This window comes from Talpa occidentalis, unplaced genomic scaffold (genome assembly GCF_014898055.3).
Source record: "Talpa occidentalis isolate TD23 unplaced genomic scaffold, MPIMG_talOcc4v2.1 talOcc4.6, whole genome shotgun sequence".
Lineage (NCBI taxonomy): Eukaryota > Metazoa > Chordata > Mammalia > Eulipotyphla > Talpidae > Talpa > Talpa occidentalis.
This window is the reverse complement of record NW_023604972.1, coordinates 51,877,525-51,900,564: the sequence shown is the minus strand read 5'-3', so window position 1 is coordinate 51,900,564 and position 23,040 is coordinate 51,877,525. Positions and strand designations below refer to the sequence as shown.

General features: G+C 37.4%; 1 protein-coding gene across 14 annotated transcripts in view; it reads left to right on the top strand.

Moving 5' to 3' along the window:
* The window catches only part of WDFY3 (WD repeat and FYVE domain containing 3), a 263,597-nt gene that overhangs the window by 68,973 nt on the left and 171,584 nt on the right, over positions 1-23,040 (top strand). For all 14 annotated transcript variants that reach the window (XM_054687824.1, XM_054687825.1, XM_054687826.1 and 11 more), the window contains one exon: positions 12,095-12,304. In XM_054687824.1, coding sequence (XP_054543799.1) covers positions 12,125-12,304 — 180 coding nt within the window. In that variant the 5' untranslated portion in view covers positions 12,095-12,124. The remainder of the gene's footprint in view (positions 1-12,094; positions 12,305-23,040) is intronic.

Sequence of the window (23,040 nt, the reverse complement as noted above, 5' to 3'; positions counted from 1 at the left end):
AATGTGAACACAAGCCACATTATGGAGGACGTACAAGCTGTGGAGTTGGTATCCTCATGTTGCCCTCCATGTAGTAGACACGCAAGGAATTAAATTTCAACAATGCTATCACTTAGAGTATGTTTAGAATGTTTTCCACAATCTGCTTCATGAAGTCTGCAGTGCCACCTTTTGATAATTAATGATACATCTTCAATCTTTTGAATTGATTTGATAATAATAGGCAAAAGTTATTTGGAGGAAGTTTGAAACTAAAGTAAATAAGCAAACTGAGATAGTTGATGACACATTTCAAGTATAAGATGATCTATAAACAATCTTGACAAGGGAATTTTAAAACTAATTTGAAGCATGTCGGCATCATTAAATATGCATAACCTTCTAGTGTTACTTTTCTTCTAAGGCTGTATTATGGGGAAGCAAAATTTATCTAAATGTATAAATGTTGGTATTTTGAGAAAAATAAAAATAATGCAAAATCCTCATTAATATACATTGAGTGTGTGAAGAAGCCAACATTTATTTTACTACTATTATTTTTATTGATGTCATTTTATTTTTTTCATTTGTGAAGTTTTTTTTAAAGATTTATTAATTTATGCATATAAGAGCTGGGGTACAGGCTAGAGATGCGGGGGGTGAGAGGATCCACCAGAGACAGAGTGGGGAGCAGAACAGGCAGACTGACTGAAAAACTGCTGAGGGGAGCAGTGGGCAAGACAGGAGAGGATCTTTGAACTCATGCTGCAGTGGTTGGCTATATTGTGATAGCTCTGAGACATTAACCCCTGCTCCACCAGGGGTCCAGCTGATTCAGTGAGGGTTTGTTATTGGCACTGGTGAGCTGACTTCCCCTCTTCGTATTCCTCGTCCTGAGTATGTTGTTGATTCATCAGTTCCCAGTGGAGGATTCTGGCTTACTGCCTTTTGTTTTGTCATCATCTGACAAACCGAACAACCAAACCGAACAATCAGTAGTTTTTTTTCTTTTCTTTTTCTCCTTCTGCCTCTTCATTCATGGTCATGGTTCTCACTTTCTGAATTTACACCAGTTTTCCCTGGAAACTTTCAGAAAATACACTAAGGCACTCTCAACACCTTCCATAGTAATGGATTATTACATTTCTTAAGTAATAAAACTGAATTTAATAAGCCATAAAAGACCAAAGTGTCTTCTAAGCCTTCTTGTTTTAAAATAATAGGGAGAGAGGTTACAAAAAACCTTCCCATCGTTGGCCTGTTTTCAATCAATGTATCTTTGACACACACTACCTCTAATTCATTTGTCATCTAAAGCTTTTATCCATTTACCAATCATTTTTTCCCCAGTTTCTTATTTGTCAGTTTCTTACTGTGTTAGATATGGGGGGGGGGGGGAGAATTGAATAGGACATGGTGTTTGGCTTTCATAATCTTACATTATCTATCTAGCACTGGAGAAACACAGAATAACTATTATATGACAATGTGAGAAATGCTATGATAAAGATATGCACAGGATTTGACCCGTACAGAGAAGGGAGCATCTCTATTGTTTACCTCAAACTAAAAGCAGTCACTCATTTCACCAACAAAATGGGTTTTATTTGGAACAAAAGCAAAAAACTAATTGGAAAGTGCAGTGTCATGGCGAGCCACACGTGCACTCCCACAGAATCAAATCCAATACCTCATTTATAACCTTCTTCCTTTCACTGGGGTGGGGAATCACTTCCTGTCAGAGATGCAAGGCATTTTGGGTCCTGTAGTTTGCTGTTTGCACATGCAGGGGAACTCTCATCTAGCCTCCCATCCTCATTTGAATAGGGCTTTTGCATGTATGTTTTCACACTATCAAACTAGGAAGATAGGAAATACTTTCTAGAAGGAGAATACTTTTGCTGTGAATCAATGGAACATTATTAATTAGCTAAATGCAGAAGAGCTGGAGTTTAAAAATCCCCTACCCCGGGATAGGGTTCAGGGTGTAAGGCACAGAAATGGAAGGCACAGCAGTGAACCCATGAGACAGGGTATTGTGGAATAAAGTGGAAAGGTGGGAGATGAATAGGGTCAGATCTAGGCATGACCTCATAATGAAGAATCTTGAAATCTGTACTTTCCCTGTAAGCTGAGGGAATCTTTGAAATGTTCATTTGTTGATTTCTTTTATGTTATAAATCCTCTACTTTCCTTGAATCCCTACTTTCTGGGAATTCATATTAATTGGAGATACTGATAATTAACAGTAGGGAATGATGGCTAAACAAGTTCATAGCTTTTCAATTTAGAATAAACAGTTGTTAATGTAATTTTTTTCCAGAGGTGTTTAAGAAATGTGATGAGAGGATGAGAACTAGGATGCATAAATTTTATTTATTTATTTATTTATTTTTTTAATAGAGGCATGTTTTATTTATTTATTTGTTTGTTTTTTGTTTATACATGCACTGGGTACAGTCAGAAGTGAGGGAGGGTGAGAGAATTCACCAGCGCCAGAGCAGGGAGCAGAGCAGGCAGAAGGACTGAAGTATACTGCTGACGGGAGCAGCGGCGGCAGGAGAGGTCTGCGTGCCATGTGGGACCCTCCTCTGGTGGCCGGGGAGCAGCCGGGGATCGAACCAGCACCGCAGAGGCCGCAGGCAGCTTCGCAACCTAGCGCTCAACCGCTGCGCCACCGGGGAGGCCCAGGATGCATAAATTTTAAGTGTAAAAAATTATGCATACTATGTAAGCTTTTGTTAGGAATAGGAAAACTAACACATCCAGAATTCATAATACCTGACATGCTTCATATGATTTCTGTTCTTTCCAATATGCTGTGGACTGTTTATGACCCCATATGTGATCTGCCTTGGTGAATTAATGTTCATTACAAGCTTAAGAAAGCATGTGTCTCCTGCTGTTGTAAGTTAGAATGTTCTATAACTATCAACTGTAGAGCCAATGCATAGCGTTCAATAAAAACTCTATTGATTTCTGATACACTCGATATGTCAGTTATTGTATGAGGGTTATTGAAGTCTCTGACTCTCATGGTGGATTTCTCTTTCGTCCTTCAGTTCTTCGTTGACACTTTTAGGCTTGAAGATTGTTAATGGCTTCCTGGAGACCTGATATTTTCCTTATTTTAAAAACTGTGTTCTCTAAAGTTAGTGTAACTATTCTAACTTTCTTAGATTAGTGTTGCCATGGTGTTTCTTTCATTTTCTCTACTTTCAACTTACTTGATTATTTATACTTAGCTACTTTTTAATTAGTGAATTTACATTATTTACATTTAAAGTGATTACTGATGTAGTTGGATTAATATTTCATGTTTGTAACTTTTGTATATGTTGACTTTTTTCTCTGCCCCCCCCTTTCCTGGTTTTAATTGACTAGTTTATATGATTCCCTTTAATCTCCTTTTAACATAAATGGACGTTTAAAAAAATAATTTGTGGATCTCCTGGGGTATACAGTTTTTACTAATCTTTATCTCCCTCCATGTAACTCTTTATTACTGAGGTATAGGCTAGGTATCTTCTAACAGTATTTCCAGTTCTTCCTTTCCACAGTTTATGAGATTACTTTTGTTGGGGAGAACTTGATCTTCCTCAGCCCTTTTTGGTCTTAACGTGGAAATTAATTGAATTCACAAATTAGCAAGAGAAAAGATGAACTCTAATTGTGCCTTCTAGTTATTCCAGTGCAGGCATGCGTTTTCCGGAAAGGGGGACAGTAAACAAAAACTGCAATTTCAAGAAAAAGGCATTTTGTAGGGTTCATTTGTCTTTGCATCCAGAATAGATATTGGAAGCCTGGGATATGGCTGTCTCCCACTCCAGACGACCAGAGATTTCCTCTTTTTAAGGAGATAATTAGACAAAGCATCATTCTTGGATTTTTTTTTCCCCTCTTAATCAGCATATCACTTAGGCTGTGAGAGCCAGTTCTTGCTCCTGACACTGACATTCATCACTAATTCATCAACTATAATCATCTGTTATGTTACTGTTATTCAAAAAACAATATGGATCTATTTAGAATAGTAAAATATTAAAAAAAATTATTTATGCATACAAAAACTGGGATACAGACCAGACATGTGTGTGTGTGTGTGCGCAGCAAGGTGGGGTGGGTGAGGGGATCCACCAGAGACAGAGTGGGGAATAGAACAGGCAGATTGACTAAAATACACTGCTGAGAGGAGCAGTGGGCAAGTCAGGAGAGGTCTGCTACCATGTGGGTAGCTCCCTGGCTGGGGATTGAACTTGTGCTGCAGTGGCTGTAGATAGCTTTGTAGGTTGCATCTTAACCAGTTGCACCACCAGGATAGTAAAAGATTTTATGCTACCTTCATTATTTCTTCTCTGACAGTCTTCCTTTTGTTATGTAAATATAGTTTCCCTGACCTATAGCTTTAACTTCTCCCTGAAGAATTTTCAATATTTCTTTTGGGATAAATTTCATTATAAACATCCTCAGTTTTTGATTGAGAAAGTCTCATTCTCCCTTTACTTTTGAAGGATAGTTTCACTGGATGTAGACCTCTAGGTGGGTAGGTTTTCCTTCTAACACTTTAAATATTTCTCTACATTCTCTTAAGCAACAGGATTTGGGTGAAAAGTCCACTCTAATGTTTATCCTGTTCCTCTATAGGTATGGGATTTCCCTTTCCCCTATTCCACGCTCTTTTAAAAAGATTTTTCTCCTTATCTTTGACTTTCTGCAGTTTGAGTATGTACGTCTAAAAGTAGTCTTTTGAGTATTTTTCTTGCTATCTTCTCATATCTGTGGTTTGGTGTCCGTCACTTTTTTTTTTTGTAAAGTTTTTACCCATTATTCAGGTATGCTGCTGCTCCTTCATATCTTCTTCAAGTTTCTCCTGATCTGCCAGTCTTACTGATTCTTTCTCTGACCATGTCCTGTTTACTTTTGTGCCATTAAACCATTCTTTATATCTTTGAAGTGCTTTCAGTTTCTAGCATTTCCTCTGAATTCTTTCTTAGAGCCCTGTTGATATGGTTGTAAAGTGCAGAAGAGGGAAAGTTTTGTAATCTTAAGATTAAATCTCAATGTTTCAGTGGGCCAGTGACTCTGGGCTGTGACTTTAACAACCCTTTCCACTGGGCTGTAACTCCCTGTGCATTCCCATCCCCAGGATGAGACTGGGAAACTGGAAGGGCTAGAGTAGGAAAAATGTCCTTCCCTCTGGTGAGACAAAGCTCTGATTAAGTTCTTTACTCTGGAGAGCAGAGAATGCTCTGCAAGCATTTCGCAATGTTTACTTCTTTCTTCCCTCTTGAGGAACCCAGAGGGCATCTTTCTCAAATCTTCTTGTGAAAATCTGGTGGGGTCCCTCTGGGTACTTCACAGGACATTGTGGGGAGCCTGAGATTTCAGGCTCCAGGAGTTTCCCCTCTCTTGCTAGCACACTTCAACCTAGAGTCATTTATCACAGATACCATTTAAATATCATACCAGTTTGACTCCAGAGATTTCTAGTCCACCTTTCAAGTTAGTATTTTCATATTCTTTAAATTAATACCCATAAGTAGAATGGCTGCATCTTGAGGTAGTTCTGTTTACGTTTTGGAGGAAGCTCCATACTGTTTCCATAGTGACTGCACTAATTTACTTCCAACAATTTGTGTACCAGGGCCCTCCACCTCCTTGTTAGCACTTTGTTTCTTGTCTTTTTTATTAATAACCATCCTAACTGCTATGAAGCGAAATCTCATTGTAGCCTTGATTTATGAAGAACAACTTTTCATGTTGGCCATCTGTATGTCTTTGTTAAAATGACTATTTACTTTCTTTTCCCATTTTTAAATTGGGTTGTCTTCTTGTTGTTGAGTTTTATGAGTTTTTTATAAATTTTGGTGCAAATATGTTCTTCCATTCAGTAGGTTAGTTTCTTTTGCTGTGCAGAAGCACTTTAGTATGATATAATTCCATTTATGTTTGCTTTTGCTTCCTTCCCTTTAGAGATAAATCCATAAACCAGCAGATATCACTAAGGCCAGTGTTGACAAGCTTATCATCAATATATATATTTTTTGACTTTAGGTCCTATAGTCGTCTTTTTTTTTCTTCTTCTAAGATTGATTGATTTATATGTTGAAGAACAGTGGTGTAGGCCAGAGGTGGGGGGTGAGAGGATTCACCAGAGACAGAGTGGGGAGCAGAACAGGCAGATTTACTGAAATACACTGTTAAGGGGAGCGGAGGGCGAAACAGGAGAGGTCTGCTCGCCATATGTGGGTTAGCTCCTTGGCTGGGGATCGAACTCAGGCCTTAGAGGTGATAGTGCTGAGACTTAACCCCTAGACCACTAGGGAGTCCCCCATAATCAAATCTTTAATGGATTAATTTTAATCCATTTAATGGATTCATGTTTATATGTGATATAAGATAATGGTCCATAATATAATCATACTGTATTAATCATATAAACTAATTCATTGCCATTAAACTATTAGAATAAGGGTACCTTCAGGGCTCCAAAAACAGCAATGAGGAGGACCATAGAAGGAGGTGTTTAAGAAAGATACCATGGAGATGTCAACAGTGGCCAGTCATAATTGGAATCATGTCTAAGTGAAATGTTCTTAAATGGAGACAAGTTACTTTTGGCTTTGGAATATGCTTTCATCTATGAAGAGAAAAAACTGAGATTACAGAAAGGATGCTGAGAAGACTGAGAAATTGTTCAGTTCAGTATATGTAATGACAGGGTTGGCAAGAGTGAGGGATGTATTTTGCTATATCAGTGAAATGGCTGATCTTATAATATCTCACATGTACAGTTAATGTCTCATTATGACTGCCCTTGAAAGGTAAAAACTTAATGCTTTAGCAGGTGAAACTTTTAAATTTTAACTCAGGACCATGTATTTCTTTTTCAACATGTACATTAGACAACATGTACATTAGTTTCTTGGGAACCTCACAGAGTTGTGTTTATACTCTTCAAAATCATAAGTTTAGCCTTTTCTCTATGTAATATAAGGAAAAAATGGAATTTCCCCCCTCAGAAAGTTTAAGGAAAAATTAAAAACCTAAGGAAATTACTTACTGTTCTTTGGTGAAAACACTGGTTTCCTGCTTGGTGTGAGTTTGTTTCTTCTTCTCTTACATGGAGTTAAAAAAAGTTAACTCAGGAAAGACATATTAAGTTTTTAGCTGAACTACTCAAAGGTATGTACTTAATTACAAATAGTTTTTTGTTTTTGTTTTTAATCTAAGCTACTTACCCTTCTCTAATTTAAATAATGGCAAGCTGTTTAAAGGATTGGTGTGGGGGTGGGGAGTTTGGAGTGTGGGATTTTTCAAGCATGAACACAAGAGATTAGAATAAGAAATATTTCCTGGGCTCATCACAGTAATTATATCATTGCTATTTAAATAACCCTCTGTTGGCAGTACAAACACTTTTCTCTTGTGAAGCAAAATAGAATTTGTATTAGAAAACTTGTTGTTATACACAGTAATCTCTATAAATATTTTGAAAACCCCTAATAACATTACCTAAAAAAATAGTCTGTGATTTGCTCTCATTATATTTTGCATAATTCTTCTATATTGCTTTATAAAACCCTATTGTTATCCAACTAAAAAATGTTTTCCCTTATTTTTTTTATAATTTTGTAATAAAATAATAAAGCTGTGGGAGCTTACCATTTCCTTTACTTGCTTAAATAAATGAAATTGTAAATGAAAAGGATGTAAGTGTTTCATGATTAAACTAGAGGGAGAAAAGAATAAAAGTATTACTGTATGGATCTAATGTGCTTAGTACTTTACAGAATGATGTTATTTCATTTATGCATTACAAGATGTTTATGAGGAAAGATTTTACAGATAAAAGAAGAAAGTAATTATTGCTTAGAAATGAATAATGTTGTAAAAAAATAAAAAATTAAACAGACCAAGGGGATTAGAGCATTTCCCCTGAAGTGACCCTCTTACATGGACATGTTTGTACAGATTTGACTGAAAAGTATCTATTTTGCTCTTTCACTGCGCAGACTATTTGAAACATAGTTCTTGGACTGAATTATGCTTTAAAGATAAACATTTAAGTGCCAACAAAGCAATGATTCAGCAATCTGATATGCCTAAGTGTTTCTTGGTAAATTAGGAAAAAAGGAAGAATCTGACTTTTTTCCATTACTGAGATTATCTGAATAATTGAGAGATATTGCTGGTTAGATAATGATAAAATAACAATCTTACAATAGTCTGCATGTGTCTAGTTAATGCTTGTCATTATATAAATATATGTATTTTTTATTAAACTGAAAGTTGATTCATGTCTTCAGAAAAACAAAAATGATTTCTTTCCATTCTCGTTACTTGATGCTAAATTAGGTAAATATGCTAAATAGTCACTGTTTCCAAGAATTCTATCATTTAAAATAGATGCATCACATTTTCAATTAAATAGAGGGCGTTTGAGAGAACTATATGCAAGTCAGAACAATAAAAGCAAAAACTGGACATTCTTAACATAGCAAACATTCAATAAAGTAAAATACTTTAAAAATAGACTGCAAAAACCCTGAGGGCTATGAGGTTAAGAGGGAGGGAGGGAGGGGGTAAGGGACAAGGTGAGATTTGGGATGGGGAGTCCTGAGGTAGTTAAGCTTCTCGTTCAGCTTCGTTTGTTGTTATTATTATTGTGTGTATTTATTTTTGTGGCACTTTGACTTTATAAGGTATTTCCATATGTTTATCTCATGTAATCTTCATGGTTCTTCTGGATAGTGGGAATTACTATTTCCCTGGGAAAATAATGCAGAAAAATGATGGATCAGAAAAGATATTTGCTGATATTACAAAGCCTGAGTTGCTAACCTTGAATTCTACTTAACTGTCTTTATACTGATGACCATCAGTAATGATGTCCAGTTGTACAGACATGACTACCTGGCTGAATCCTACTGACAATTGGGTGAACCTTGAAATTTAGTTATAAAAATAATCAATTCTTAATGAAAAAAAAAAAAAGAAAAGAAAATAGGTATATCAAGGTGAGTAAGCTGGGAAAGGAAACAACCAGGGAATTTGGAGGCCTGGGTTTTCCTTTTCACTTTGACACTGTGAGGAAGTTACTCTTCTCTGGGGACTTCACTTAACACTAACATCAATCCTTTCTTTGACCCACTTGTTTAAATTGGAATGAGGAGCAATCGAAGTGGTCTGAAATTGCTTTAAAGTGCTAGAGATACAGAGTAATGCCCCAAATCCTGTCCACAGACTACATTATGAACTCTAGTTGGCTAAAAATAAAGGACAGAACTATGCATTCTCTAAAATGTTCACTAATTTACAGAAGTCTTATAATTCAGTTCATTTTTTTGTTGTTCGGGGATTTCCAGGATTATAAATAGCAGGCTATAGTAGGCAATTTGAATAAGTCATTGGAATCTAATTATATTTCTTTTCAGAAGACTTACATATTTTTCCCAAACTGAAATATATTACACAACTTAGAAATGAACTATTTTGTTTGTTATTTTGTAATTTACAAATTCTCCTCAGCCCTTTGCCTATATGTCTAACACTCTTCCCTCTGATGGGACACTTTAAAGTGTGCTAATGCTCTCTGTACAGTGGTCACTCAGCCCAGGCAAGCCACTGGTGAGCTCTAGCAGTGTCTTCCTGTCCCTTGCCTATGATGAGTCACATCATGGCCTCCTGCTGCTATCCAGCTAAAGCACATAAGCCTTGTGCTCGGCGAGATACAGAATTCACTCAAAATTTTCCAGGACAAGCATGATTAAGATGCCCATTCTTATACCTTTAAAAATCAGTAGACCTGGTGGTGCAAGGGGTTAAGCACCGCACTATGAAGCAATCCGTAGCCTCTGCAGCACAAGTTCGATCTCCGGCAGGGAGCAACCCACATGGTGCAGCAGACCTCTCCTGACTCGCCCACTGCTCCCCTCAGCAGTGTGCTTCGGTCAGTCCGCCTGTTCTGTTCCTGCTCTGTCTCTGGTGAATCCTCTCACTCCCCCATCTCTAGCCTGTACCCCAGCTCTTATATGCATGAATGAATAAAATCTTTAAAAAAGAAGAAATAAAAAAATAAATAAAAATCAGTAGACATATGTTTAGTGAATAAGCCCTAGCCTTGCAGTAGTCTTCTCAAGAAATAGCATACTAGCATATGTGGTTGTATAGCAAAATTTAAAATTAATCTTCAGGTTATTCTTGCTTTTCTACAGATTAAAAATAAAAATGCTTTTTATCCAATTTGGTTTTTATCCAGCTTACCTGTATCCATACTGTCACTTGAACTTTCCTGGTTCCTTTTGTAAGATACCCTATTTTTGTGTCTCAATTAGCTTATTGCTGGCATAGTTAGTCGTGTTTGAAAAGGGCTTCTGATGCTTTCTGAAAGTTTAGTCTTATTCTTTTTTTTTAAGATTTATTTATTTATTTTATGCAGGCCAGATGCATGGGAGGGCGAGAGGATTCACCAGAGATAGAGCGGGGAACAGAACAGGCAGACTGATGAAATACACTGCTGAGGGGAGCAGCAGGTGCGACAGGAGACGACTGCCGTGCCATGTGGGACCCTCGCAGGCCTGCTTCATAGTGCTGTACTCAACCGCCTGCGCCACCAGGGGAGGCCCTAGTCTTATTGATTCTGGTATCTCTTCTCAGCCAGTGTTTATTTATTTATTTCTTAACTGTAGCTCTAGCCATGGATACATTTTGCATTGTGATTCAGTATACAAATACATCCTTACCTAAAATAAATTTTATGAAATAATAATTACTCATGGGCCTCCCCTGTGGTGCAGCAGGTTGAACACAGTGCTGTGAAGCTGTCCGTGGCCTCTGCAGTGCCGGTTTGATTCCCAGCCAACCAGGGAGATACCCACAAGGCGCTCAGACCTCTCCTGTCTCACCCGCTGCTCCCCTCAGCAGTGTATTTCATCAGTCTGCCTCTTCTGTTCCCCACAATGTCTCTGGTGAATCCTCTCACACTTCCACATATCTGGCCTGTACCCCAGTTCTTGTATAAATAAATAAATCTTTAAAGAAAATAATAATAATTACTCTTACTGTATGTATTCCAGTATCATCTATTTCATTTTATAAAGTGCATCAACTAAATGAGTTAAATGACTTAACTGTTTCAAGCCATACTTTGAAAAAGTCATCTTCTTTATATAACTTTCACAGTCATCATTTGATTTAAAAATACGTTGGGGTACCATTTCACTTAATTTGCATGTTTTAAGATCACAACCTGAAATGAACTCTTCAGCAGGTATCCAAAGTGTAATCCTTCATCTAGAAAAACATTTAAATAATTAAAAATAGAAATCCTTGGGCCTCCCCGGTGGCGCAGTGGTTGAGCACTGGGTTGCGAAGCTGCCCGCTACCTCTGCAGCGCCGGTTCGATCCCCAGCTGCTGGGCGAGGGTCCCACATGGCACGCAGACCTTTCCTGCCACCCGCTGCTCCCCTCAGCAGTGTACTTTGTCGCTTTGTCTGTTCTACTCTCCGCTCTGGCTCTGGTGAATTCTCTCACCCTCCCACGCCTCTGACTGTACCCAGTGCTTGTATAAATAAATAAATAAATATTTAAAAAAATTAAAAAAAATAGAAATCCTTGTGGCTTTTTGTTTTTGTTACTAGTTTTGAGTATTTTGGAGTAAGGGTCAACTTTCTGTTCTTTTTTTCTTTTTCTTAATTTTAAAATTGATGTGCTGTTGGTTACATAGCTGTTAGTATTTTGTATAGGATCTTCCCCATTTTCCTCTCTTCTTACATGTACTTAGCTATTAAGCCTCATTCTGATAACCTTTATTTGTTGAACTTGGTATTTAGTATTAACTAGAAATGTTGGTTAATTATCCAGGTAATGTTTTACATTTCATACAATTGTGGCAAATTTAGTAGGAATATTGATTACCATTTTTCATAATTTGTCATGTAAGGAGAGTTTTCAAAATTATCTTGCCTCTCTACCTTTATTGTTTAAAGAACTAAGAAAAATATTGTAGACAGAATTTTCTATTATTTAGACTTTTTGTAAGCTCTTCCATGCATGCTTGACCTGGTGAAGATGATGACATTTTGACTGTTCGTTTATGAACATCTTCCTACAGAACTAGAGGTGTTTATCATCAACCATCAAGATGAACATGGTGAAGAGGATCATGGGGCGGCCACGGCAGGAGGAGTGCAGCCCCCAAGACAATGCCTTGGGACTGATGCACCTCCGCCGGCTCTTCACTGAGCTCTGCCACCCTCCCCGGCACATGACTCAGAAGGAACAGGAAGAGAAGCTGTATATGATGCTGCCAGTGTTTAACAGGGTAAGTTCAGCTCACCACGCCTCGCCTGTTAGGACTGGCTCACACTGTACGAATCAAGAAGGTTATAGTAAGTCATAGGTAGGAAGAAATGATTGTTTTTTAAGAAACTTGATGTTTCCATTCCTTCCTTTCAATGTGCTATAAAGTCATGTGATTTGATGTGAGAGCTGGTCACAGGGAATGTCACTGAATTCTAACAGCTGAAAGGAAGACTGCATATTTGACAAATGTTCCTCTAATGGTAGATAGTTGGAAGAGTGATAGATTGTAAATTACCACTTTTCAGTGTTATTTCTGTTACCTTAAGTGATATCACACCAAGTGCTTTGTGCACTTTAAAGAATCATCTGAGTTTGCTTTATAGTTTGGCAGGTTTCCTCTAAGACATTTGCAGGAGTAATTATATGCCTTAGACAGTCTAAATAGAGTTAATGTTTTAATGTGTTTTGTTGATTTGATTACTCAAGTTGTGGTTCACATTGCTAGCTTCTGCTTCTGCTGAAATGCACATCTTGTTAGCTGTGTTTAGAAGCTCAGGGTTAAAACCGCATACCTGGAAGGTTATAAGAAACAATACAGGCTTAGTTCTCTGGAATATGCTGTTGTTGTCTTATGTTAGCCGGTGTGAGTACACGCCAAAAGACACAGCTTATTCCTCATATTCCTCACACCATTCTGACCACTGCTATTTGACTCACTTTTTCCTTCCTTCTTCTCTTCAGCGGATTGCTTTTTTCCCCCTTTCTCCATCATTTATAAAGTGATATGGTTTGCCAGATCCTTTAAGGTGTCTGTCTCTGTGGAACTGGGGGACTGGTGATTAGCTGATCTGCTTTTCTGATCCCAGCTTGCATCCATATGTCTGAATTCCCTTTTCTTGGCTACATAGGGTGAGTGTAATGGGTCAAGTGGTACAGTATGCGAAGCGGGTGACTGAATATTAAAAACAGTTGTCTTCAGCAATCTTGGTGGAGATTTTATTTTTTTTTAAAGATTTATTTATTTATTTATACAAGAGCGGGGTACAGGCCAGATGTGCGGGAGGGTGAGAGGATTCCCCAGAGACAGAGTGGGGAACAGAACAGGCAGACTGATGAAATACACTGTTGAGGGGAGCAGCGGGAGAGACAGGAGAGGTCTGCTTCGCCATGTGGGATCCTCCCTGGCTGGCCTGGATTCAACCGGCGCTGCAGAGGCTGCGGACAGCTTCATAGCGCGCCGCTCAACTGCCTGCGCCACCAGGGGAGGCCCTTTGTGGAGATTTTAAAAATAATTTTTTTACTTCTGTGAAAAGTATGTAAGTACATGGTTTAAATATTAAGTAGTTCCACTAGTTTATAGGTGCCCTATTGCTCTCCACTGTTAATTGTTGCTGCCACCTTTAACTCTTGTAACTTTTAAACAATGTACTTTTGTCACTGTTTCTTGATTATTGTGTTCTAATTTAGTTCTCAGTGAGGAGTATGAGAATAAGCTTTCTTTTCTCCCCCTGTGCTGCCTTCCATCCTGTTCTTATAGTGAGTTATATCTTTTATTTAAACAATATTCTTGTATACTTCTTTTCCCTGGACTTCATAACATAACTGTTTCAAATTTTGTTTTTCCTTGTATCTGTTTCTCCTTCCCCTTATTCATTCTTGCTTTTTCTCTCTTTTTATTTTTCTCTTCCTTGACTTTTCTTTTTCCTTGTTCCCGTGTCTCCCCTTCTCTTCCTATTTTATCCCTATTTATCTTTTCCCTCTCTGTGTCTCTCAACTCCTTATCTCTGCCACTCTTCCAATTTTTCTTCTACCCCTGACTATGCCTCTCCCTGCCTCAATCTGACTCATTGTCGTTCCTCCTCTCCCCCCCGCCAACATGGTCTTTTCTCTGTTAGTTTTTCTGTGTACAATTTTCTTATTTTTTGTTTCTGTCATTATTTGGAAATTTCACTGAGACTTCATGATGAAGCTTCTTAATGTAAAAACAAGTGCCCTTCAATTCTAGAGAAATATTTTAAAATATGTTTTCTAATGTCTACCTCTTTGCTATTTGTTTTCTTTTTCTGAAACTCATCAGTTAGTAGCTTTTATAGATTAAACTTGTGCTATCATGTTTTTAATTTCCTTGAATTCTTCTTTCAGTCTCAAAATGTACAATAGTTCCTCTCATCCTTCTGAAAATATTAAAGATTTTTCAAATTTAAAAAATTTTCGATGATAATTTGAACAGCCTTTAGATGTCTGGTAATAATTGTCTATTCATTAATACTTAAAAAAGAGATACTGAGATGCTAACTGGAAATTATGTGTATAGGGGTGAGACTTCTCTAGTGATAGGATGATTTTACTCTTTTATGGGGAGACCACTCAGTCTTAGATATGTTGATATCCTAGGAGGCGTATTTTCCAGTTTCTTGCCTGGAGCAAATAGGGCCGACTTAAAGTATTTTTTAAGTCAAGTTGAGGAACAAGGCTGATACGTTTAGTAGGTAGACTGTCTCTTACTCTCCTTTTCACATCTTAAGGTTTTCCTGTCCTTGATTGGTGCTTATATCCCTGTTCTTTCTCTAGGGATTAGAGCCCTCCAGATGTCTCTTGCCCTGGGGAGAGACAGTTACCTTCAGTTTCTGAGCTATGTAATAAGACCATCTACCTGTGGGGTTTGGTGTGAGGATTAAATATGAAAATGTACTTAAAGCACATAACAAAGTTCTTTTTCCTACAGAAAGTTATATCCATTATTGTTGTTACCTCATTATAAATAAAGATATAAGACGAAGCAAAGATTATAAACTGCTCATACTGAAATAACTATTCTGTCTTTGTATTACTCAAACTCCACTAAATGCTAATTTGAAAGCAGAGGGGAAAGGTGTGTGTTTCATGCTTGTTTGTTAACTTGTCCCTTCGTTTATTCTGCTATTGTGCATGTACTGATTCATTCACTTCATTTGTTTCAAACAAATATACATTGTGCTATACTATGTATTAGCATTTCTAAGATAATATACAGTCTAATCTTGTAAAACTAAAGTATACTGAGGAAAATAAATATATTCTTTTGGGGAATAAACGAATAAGTAGATAATGCCATAACAAAGAAACATATCAGGACGCTAGAGGTACTCCTGAAAAGCGAGTTATTTAAGTATGTGGCAATTAGGGAAGGGACAGCTCTCTCAAAAATGTGATGTAATTCTTCAGCCTTTTAAAAGATTAGCATTAGCCAGCTTGGAATTAACCTGGCTAAATTACCAAGGAGGTAATTAGAGTAAGAAGTTAAAACATGAGTCAAGATGAAAGGTAACAAGGTGCCAGCAAATTTAAGTACTTCATAAAGTTGATTTTATGTCAAAGAGGTACCAAAAATTAGTTATTAAGATTGATAGAGCTAACATGATATGTTTATATGTCATATTAAAAGCCAATACTTCTTCCTGCAGGAATGCAAAGCCAACGAAGTATTTTAGGCAAGAAAGTAGAAGGGACCAAGACAAAGCTATGTTTCTAATTTAGGAAAATGGGTGGGTGTTTTTTCCAGTAGCTGAGAAATAAAGAGGGTTGGGGATAGTCAGTTTGGGGCTGCAGTAGCCCGCACTATTTGTATGTTTCCCAATTGGAAGTATGTAATAGACAGTTAGAAACTATGGTCAGGATATTTGATTGGATACAAATTTTGGGAATTCATTGGCAGAGATGTAGTTACAGCCCTGGGAGAGGACAAGTGGTTACCTATGCCTCATACTGCCAAGTGAGAAGAACAGTAGGCTAAGGAGGAACCATCAAGAATATGAATGTTCAGTAGTAGCAGGGGAACCTGGAAAGGATACAGAACAGGAGTTGGTTAATGGCAGTCCAAAAAGAATGAGGAAATTATAGGACTCTAGAGAAAAGTTGAAGGATGTCAACATGTTGAAGGATCAACATGTCACATACAATAAAGACCCAGTAAGATGAGGAATGAAAAATGTTCACAAAATTTGCCCAGTATGGAAGTTAATAGGATAATGGAACAGAAAACAGTGAATTGAGGAGTGACTGGGAGACAAGCAGGGGCCATAAGTATATATTTGACTTTAGAAACTGAAAGAGAAATATTGATGGAGCTGAACTGGGCAGTAAGAGGGTATTATTCTTCTGTTTCTAGTATTTTGCTTTGTTTTTAAAGGTTTTTAAAGTTTTTTAAAGGCATGAAAAAGAAGGAAAGAAAGCAGAAGGAGAAATATGGAAATTTTCAAGAGCAAATATAATTGAGGGAGGAGAGCATGGAGTGAAATTATAGGTGGGTGGGTGAACATTGAATGGGAGACAGACACCTCATCCTGTGGCAAAGCATATTTTGTTGGTTGTGAATATAGATTTGTAGTTAAGGTAGTGGAAGTTTGAATAAGATCTTGCTTGATGACCTCAGTTTCCTATAGTTAACAATAGAAGGATGTGAGGGATGTGTGGTCTCTTAAGAGTGTAGTAGGTTGAATATGGAATTTAAGGATGGAATTTGTGATGTCTTGATTATTAATTAAAGGGAATGAACTAACAAAAAAAAGAATTAAAGAGTATTGAGAGTCCAGTGACTGTTGGAAATAATACATTTATACTGGATCTTATCCATGCAGGTATGTGATTTTTCTTTTATAGACACTTAGCAGTGTGTGTAAAAGTAGAGAAGGTAGATATATGCAGTTTTAGGATTGAGATTTTGCAAGGCTGGTAAGGCAGAAGGGTAGGAGCAGAAGGAAGGGGCACAATAAGAGAGAGACTAGTTGACAGCACCCATGAGATTGGGGAGATAGGAATAGGAATAGAGGATGGAAACATTAATATTTAGAGTTCTTTTTTTAATCTGTGAAATAAGTGACTGAAAATGATGGAGGGAGGACATTATAGAGTAGACATGTGAGGAGAGGTAGGGAAAGGTTAAAAATAGCTGTTTTGAAAATCAGAGAGAGTTGATGGTGAAAAAGCCATACTTTGTAGCCCTGTTGAGGAAACACTAATTTTTTTTTATTGAAACCAGATCTGAGAAGTGGGTTTTCTTTTTAATCTTTTTATTTTTGTTTTACTCAATTTCATGTGTACTACTGGCTACTGAGTAGTTTGAAATTATTTCCTTCTCTCAGATTAATGTGTTCACAGGTGATGATTATGTTCAGAGTAGTTAAAGCAATTATTTTCAACTGTTAAGATAAATTAATAAGTAATATCCTACTTGTATATTCTAGTGTTTCATCAATTAGGCCTTCCTGTTAATTCAAGTGAGTGTCTGGCTAGAAGAATTGTATAAATACTTTTTTGAAAACTAGATCTGAGATGCTTTAGTGCATATTCTCTCTGCTTACACAGTTTGACTTAGTTTGTTGAGTTCTTTTTAAAAAAAAAAAAATTTCTGCATGTAAGAGCTGGGGTACAGGCCAGAGATGCAGGGGCTGAGAGGACTCACCAGAGACAGAGTGGGGAACAAAACAGGCAGACTGAATGAAATACACTGCTTAAGGGAGTAGGAGAGGTCTGCTGCGCCATGTGGGTTGCTCCCTGGCTGGCCTGAGATTGAACTCGTGCTGCAGAGGCTGCAAACTGCTTAATAGTGTGGTGCTTAACCCCTTGTGCCACCAGGAAGGCCACATATCCATTAAATTTTATAAAATGGAGCCTTATTATTAATCTTTGACTATATATATGAACATTCTCCACTAGCAAGGAAGAACTTTGAAGACTATAAATATCCAGTATGGCTCCAGACATATTACCATGACTGCCAAAAATGAATTATACTGTTGATTTTTGAAACTTTGCTTGATTCGTTATAAATGATGAATAAACCATTTAACTATTAGACTTGGGCATTTATCTGCAGAGTATTTTTTAATGTGTGCTCAGTATTGTTATTTCAATGTGTGGGTTTTGCCTTTAAGAGACGCAGGTTGAGAAATGACATGTGTTGAGTCCTTTTTCTGGGCCAGGTCTCCTGCTGGGTTCTTCAGCTGCCTCCTGTGATCTTCATCACAGACCTGCAAGGAGACTGCTGTTCTCAGGCCTCTCACCAATTCTCACAGACTGAGAGATGATGGTGGAGTCTGAGAAGAGCTGACTAGTATTTATGCAGCATTCTTAAAAATAATTAACCTATAGTCTCAAGAACAAAAGCTTACAGAGAAAATAATTGATTTAAACTTTAAAAAATGAATAGCATTTTAGTCATCTAAAAATTAACTACCATATTAATTACCTTGGTTTATGTTATCATCCTTCATTATGTATTTTAAAATATAACCTTTATCACTTAGATCTTTTAGAAACTCCCGTTTTTTAACTTATTTCTAATTTGCAGTAGAGAAACATCTAAAGTGAATGAGGTTAACTTTTTTATCCCTTATCTTGAGCTTTAAGTAAGGAAGGATACACAAGTTCAGAAGCAAATGAGAGAATTATTTACATATATGCAGCTTTGTTACTTATTACATAATACCAATACAGTTGATATTGAAGAATGTAACAGGTCTGCAACAAAGGAATTTCAGGCGCCCCTGGTGGTGCAGGGCTTAAAGTCTCAGCTCTATCAAGCTATTACCAGCCACTGCAGCATGAGTTCCATCCCTAGCCAGGGAGGTGACCCACATGGCACAGTAGACCTCTTTTGTCTTGGCCTCTGCTCTCCTTAGCAGTGTGTTTCATTAGATCTGCCTGTTTTGCTCCCCACTCTCTCTGGTGGATCCTCTCACCCCCCATACCTCTGGCCTACACCTTAGCTCTTATATGCATAAATAAATAAAAATAAATATTTTTTAAAGGAATACCTAAATTCACCCTAAAAATAATTTTATTTACTTTGTTGTTGGCAAAACTCAATGGTTGTTGCAAGTCACATCCAGAGCAGATGAAAGGGTACATGTTCTTATGAGGCAGGCATATTCCAAAAGGAGAGGAAGTAAAGAAAGGAATTGGGGGGCCTTCCTGGTGGCGCAGGGGTTAAAGTATCAGCACTATCAAGCTATTGCCAGCCACTGCAGCATGAGTTCCATCTCCGGCCAGGAAGCTAACCCACGTGGCACAGCAGACCCCTCATGTCTCACCTGCTGCTCCCCTCAGCAGTGTATTTCAGTCAGTCTGCCTGTTCTGCTCCCCACTCTGTCTCTGGTGAATCCTCTCACTCCTGCACCTCTGGCCTATACCCCAGTTCTTATATGCATAAATAAATAAAAAATAAATCTTTAAAAAATAAAAAAAGAACTGGGTTAGGCATTCTCAGGCATTTATATCTTCTCCCTTAAAGTGTTGATCCTTCTTAGGAACAAAGTACATGTTTTCCTGATAAGAAAACTTATTTACATTATGAAAGAATGTAATTGCACCTTTATTGTTAGTTCTGAAAGTCTGTGATATGGATTGGAAATTATTCAAGGACTAATGATGGTCATAACTTAATTTTATATGTGACATATATTTATCACATATATTTAAAAACCAAAAGATAGCATGTTAGAAAACTTCATAAAAATTCCAACTTTTTCATTAGTCATATTTAATAAATTTTATTGAATAGCTCTATTCAACCACAAATATATGTTGAACTTCTACTTTTACATGCCACTGGATAATACCATTAATTTGTTCTCCTTATGTATTCACAAAAAATATTTACTTTAAGGAGGTACCAGGAAATGTTCTGACGTATTTTTAGATATGTATTAAAAATGACTAAAGGCAAGTCAAAACTTGCTATTCACCTGTTAAGGTAAACACCATACAGAGTTTAGCTGAGACAACATAGTACTGAGTGATTAAGAACACAACTTGGTATCAGACAGATCTAGTTCAAATTCTGTTTCCACCAGCTCCTGGCTTAAGTAGTTTAACTTCTGTAGTCCTTAATTTCCTTACGTGTAAAAATGGAGATATAGGATTCTAAAGAGATTTAAATGTCATTGCATGCCAAGTGTTGGAATAGTGCTAGGCATATTGTAAGTGCTCATTTTATAATTACTGCTACTTTTATTAAATTTGTTACAAGGCATTTTTGATGCTCAATACTTTGTTTTTTTCTTGAGTTATGAATGTCACATTTCCAGTATAGTATCATCACATCTGAATTGCATGTATTACCTATCAGTTCTCTTGCTCAGTTTCCTCTCTTTGCAGATGAGGAAACTAAGAACCAGAACAGTATTACCAGCAGTTCCTTGGGATGAGGGGAATCCAAGCCCCTGACTCCCAGTTTCCGGCTCTACCCTCTGTGGCGCACATTTAATTACATGGTTGAGCCATTATATATTTTACACTATTTGTAGAAGTGGTGAATACGTATTAATAATTTTTAATTAAACTGTTGAAGTCAATCAGAAAAAAATAATAACTATTCTTTATGACCTTACACATTTGGAATTATTTTAAATGCCAGCTTCATGTTTTAGTTTCTGTCTTCTCCAACTTTATCTTGCACCATTTTCCTCTCATGAAAACATTCCAGCCTTACCAACCTTTGAATTCCTCATCTCCTTCAATCTCATGCTGACTTTAAAGTCTTAGCACAGATTTTTCTGCCTGCCAAGAACTTTCTTTCCTTGGCAATGTGAATTGTGACTTTTTAGAAAATTCAGTATCATTCTTCAGCATCAGTGTTATCCTCAAAGAGACCTTTTCCGACAGTCTCCCCACTCCACACATTTTATTTCAGTTATCCTCTTTATTTCCTGCATAGTACATTACAATCTAACATATTTTTTTTTTTAACTTTTTTAATGTGCGTCTCTGGTACTAAAATGTAAACTCCAAAAAGAAAAAAATGTAAACTCCATAAGCTCAGGAATCATTTGCTTTATTTGCCTTTGTATTCATGACTCTAAACATTGCCTGGCATTTAAGGGAGACAAATAAATATTCATGAATGAATAAATAGTGTTAGATTTCTTGACTAAGAATTATTTATGTCAAAGAAGCAAAAGGTGTTCATTGCAGAATAGCAAATAGGATATAGTCCTTTTTCTATAATACTGATTTTTGGATTGGCTGATTCAATCATGATTTATCTTTTGAAAAAATTTCCTTATGTAAATAAAGCAGTAAATGTCAGGACTGTGTGAAAAGTTAGTTGCATTTTTAACAGTACATTGGTTTCCCAGGATGAAGATTGCTTGAATGCCCATATCCTTACACTGAGAAATGAGCTATTTATTTTACAAAGTTATCTTCATAGTGCTTAGGAATAAAATAGCACTGAATAATTCTTAGGAGTAAAATATACATCAATATATTCTGATTAATAGGAAGATTTACCTCTCAGTTTGATGGACAGTCTAATAATTACGTGAGCAAAATATACAATTTTTTTTAAAGATTTATTTGTTTATTTATACAAGCACTGAGTACAGTTAGAAGCCCGTGAGGGTGAGAGAATTCACCAGAGCCAGAGCAGGGAACAGAACAGGCAGAGACGAAATACACTGCTGAGGGGAGCAGCGGGCATGGCAGGAGAGGTCTGTCGCGCCATGTGGGACCCTCGCCAGTGGCCAGGGATCGAACTGGCGCTGCAGAGGCTGCGGGCAGCCTCGCAGCCCAGCGCTCAACAGCTGCGCTACCAGGGGAGGCCCAAAATATATGATTGTTTTATAAACACCTTGGTACAAACTCTGAGTGAAGTTAGAAGGGCTGTCAGCATGTGTCATTGTCAGGCTTCTCAATTTCTAATTTGTAATTTATTAAAGAACTTGGGTCTTATTTAAGGTAACAGGTTAACTGGAAGAACATACATATATCAAAATCTCAGCCAAAAAAATAAATATTCATTGAGCTTGAGAAGCACAGTTGACTTGTTTTTCGACATCATTTACAATTACTCCTGTGTCTAAAAAATGATAATAATTAAAAAAATAACAGGCATCTATAAATCAGAGACAATATGCAGAGGAAGAGGAAGGAGAGGGATCAAAACAGGGGAGGGAAGAGCACAAGAGACTATGGTGATTAGGCCTCCCTGGTGGCACAAGGGGTAGTAACATATAGCTGTCAAGCTATCGCCAGCCACTGCAGCACGTTCAAGTGCGATCCCCTCTGTTGTCTATCTCAGTAGATCTGCCTTTTTTGCTCCCCACTCTGTCTCTGGTGAATCCTTCTTACCTTCCGACATCTGGCCTACACCCCAGTTCTTGTATAAATAAATAAATAAATCTTTAAAAAAGAGAGAAACAGAGGATTATTTAAAAAAAAAGAATATCAATATAAAATATGTATAATAATTTAAACTTATTAGCATAATAGAGAACTATAATAATTTTGGACTCCACAAGAATTTACTTTTAATTACAAAGATAATTTTTCCTTAAGCAGTATTTTCAGGATGCATCCAGTTATATAGCCATTACAGTACCATTTATTTTCCTGTGACATTCCATCCTGGCTTTGTTTCCTTATTCTCTTAGTTGAATCCATATGAGTTTATATATTTTTTTAAAAAAGATTTATTTGTTTATTTATACAAGCACTGGGTACAGTCAGAAGCGCGGGAGGGTGAGAGGATTCACCAGAGCCAGAGCGGGGAGCAGAGCAGGCAGAAGGACTGAAGTACACTGCTGAGGGGAGCAGCGGGCGGCAGGAGACGTCTGTGCGCCATGTGGGACCCTCCTCCAGTGGCCGGGGAGCGGCCGGGGATCGAACTGGCGCAGCAGAGGCCGCTGGCAGCTTCGCAACCCAGCGCTTAACTGCTGCGCCACCGGGGAGGCCCATATGAGTTTATATTTAAGGATTATTAATTCTAAGTTTCAT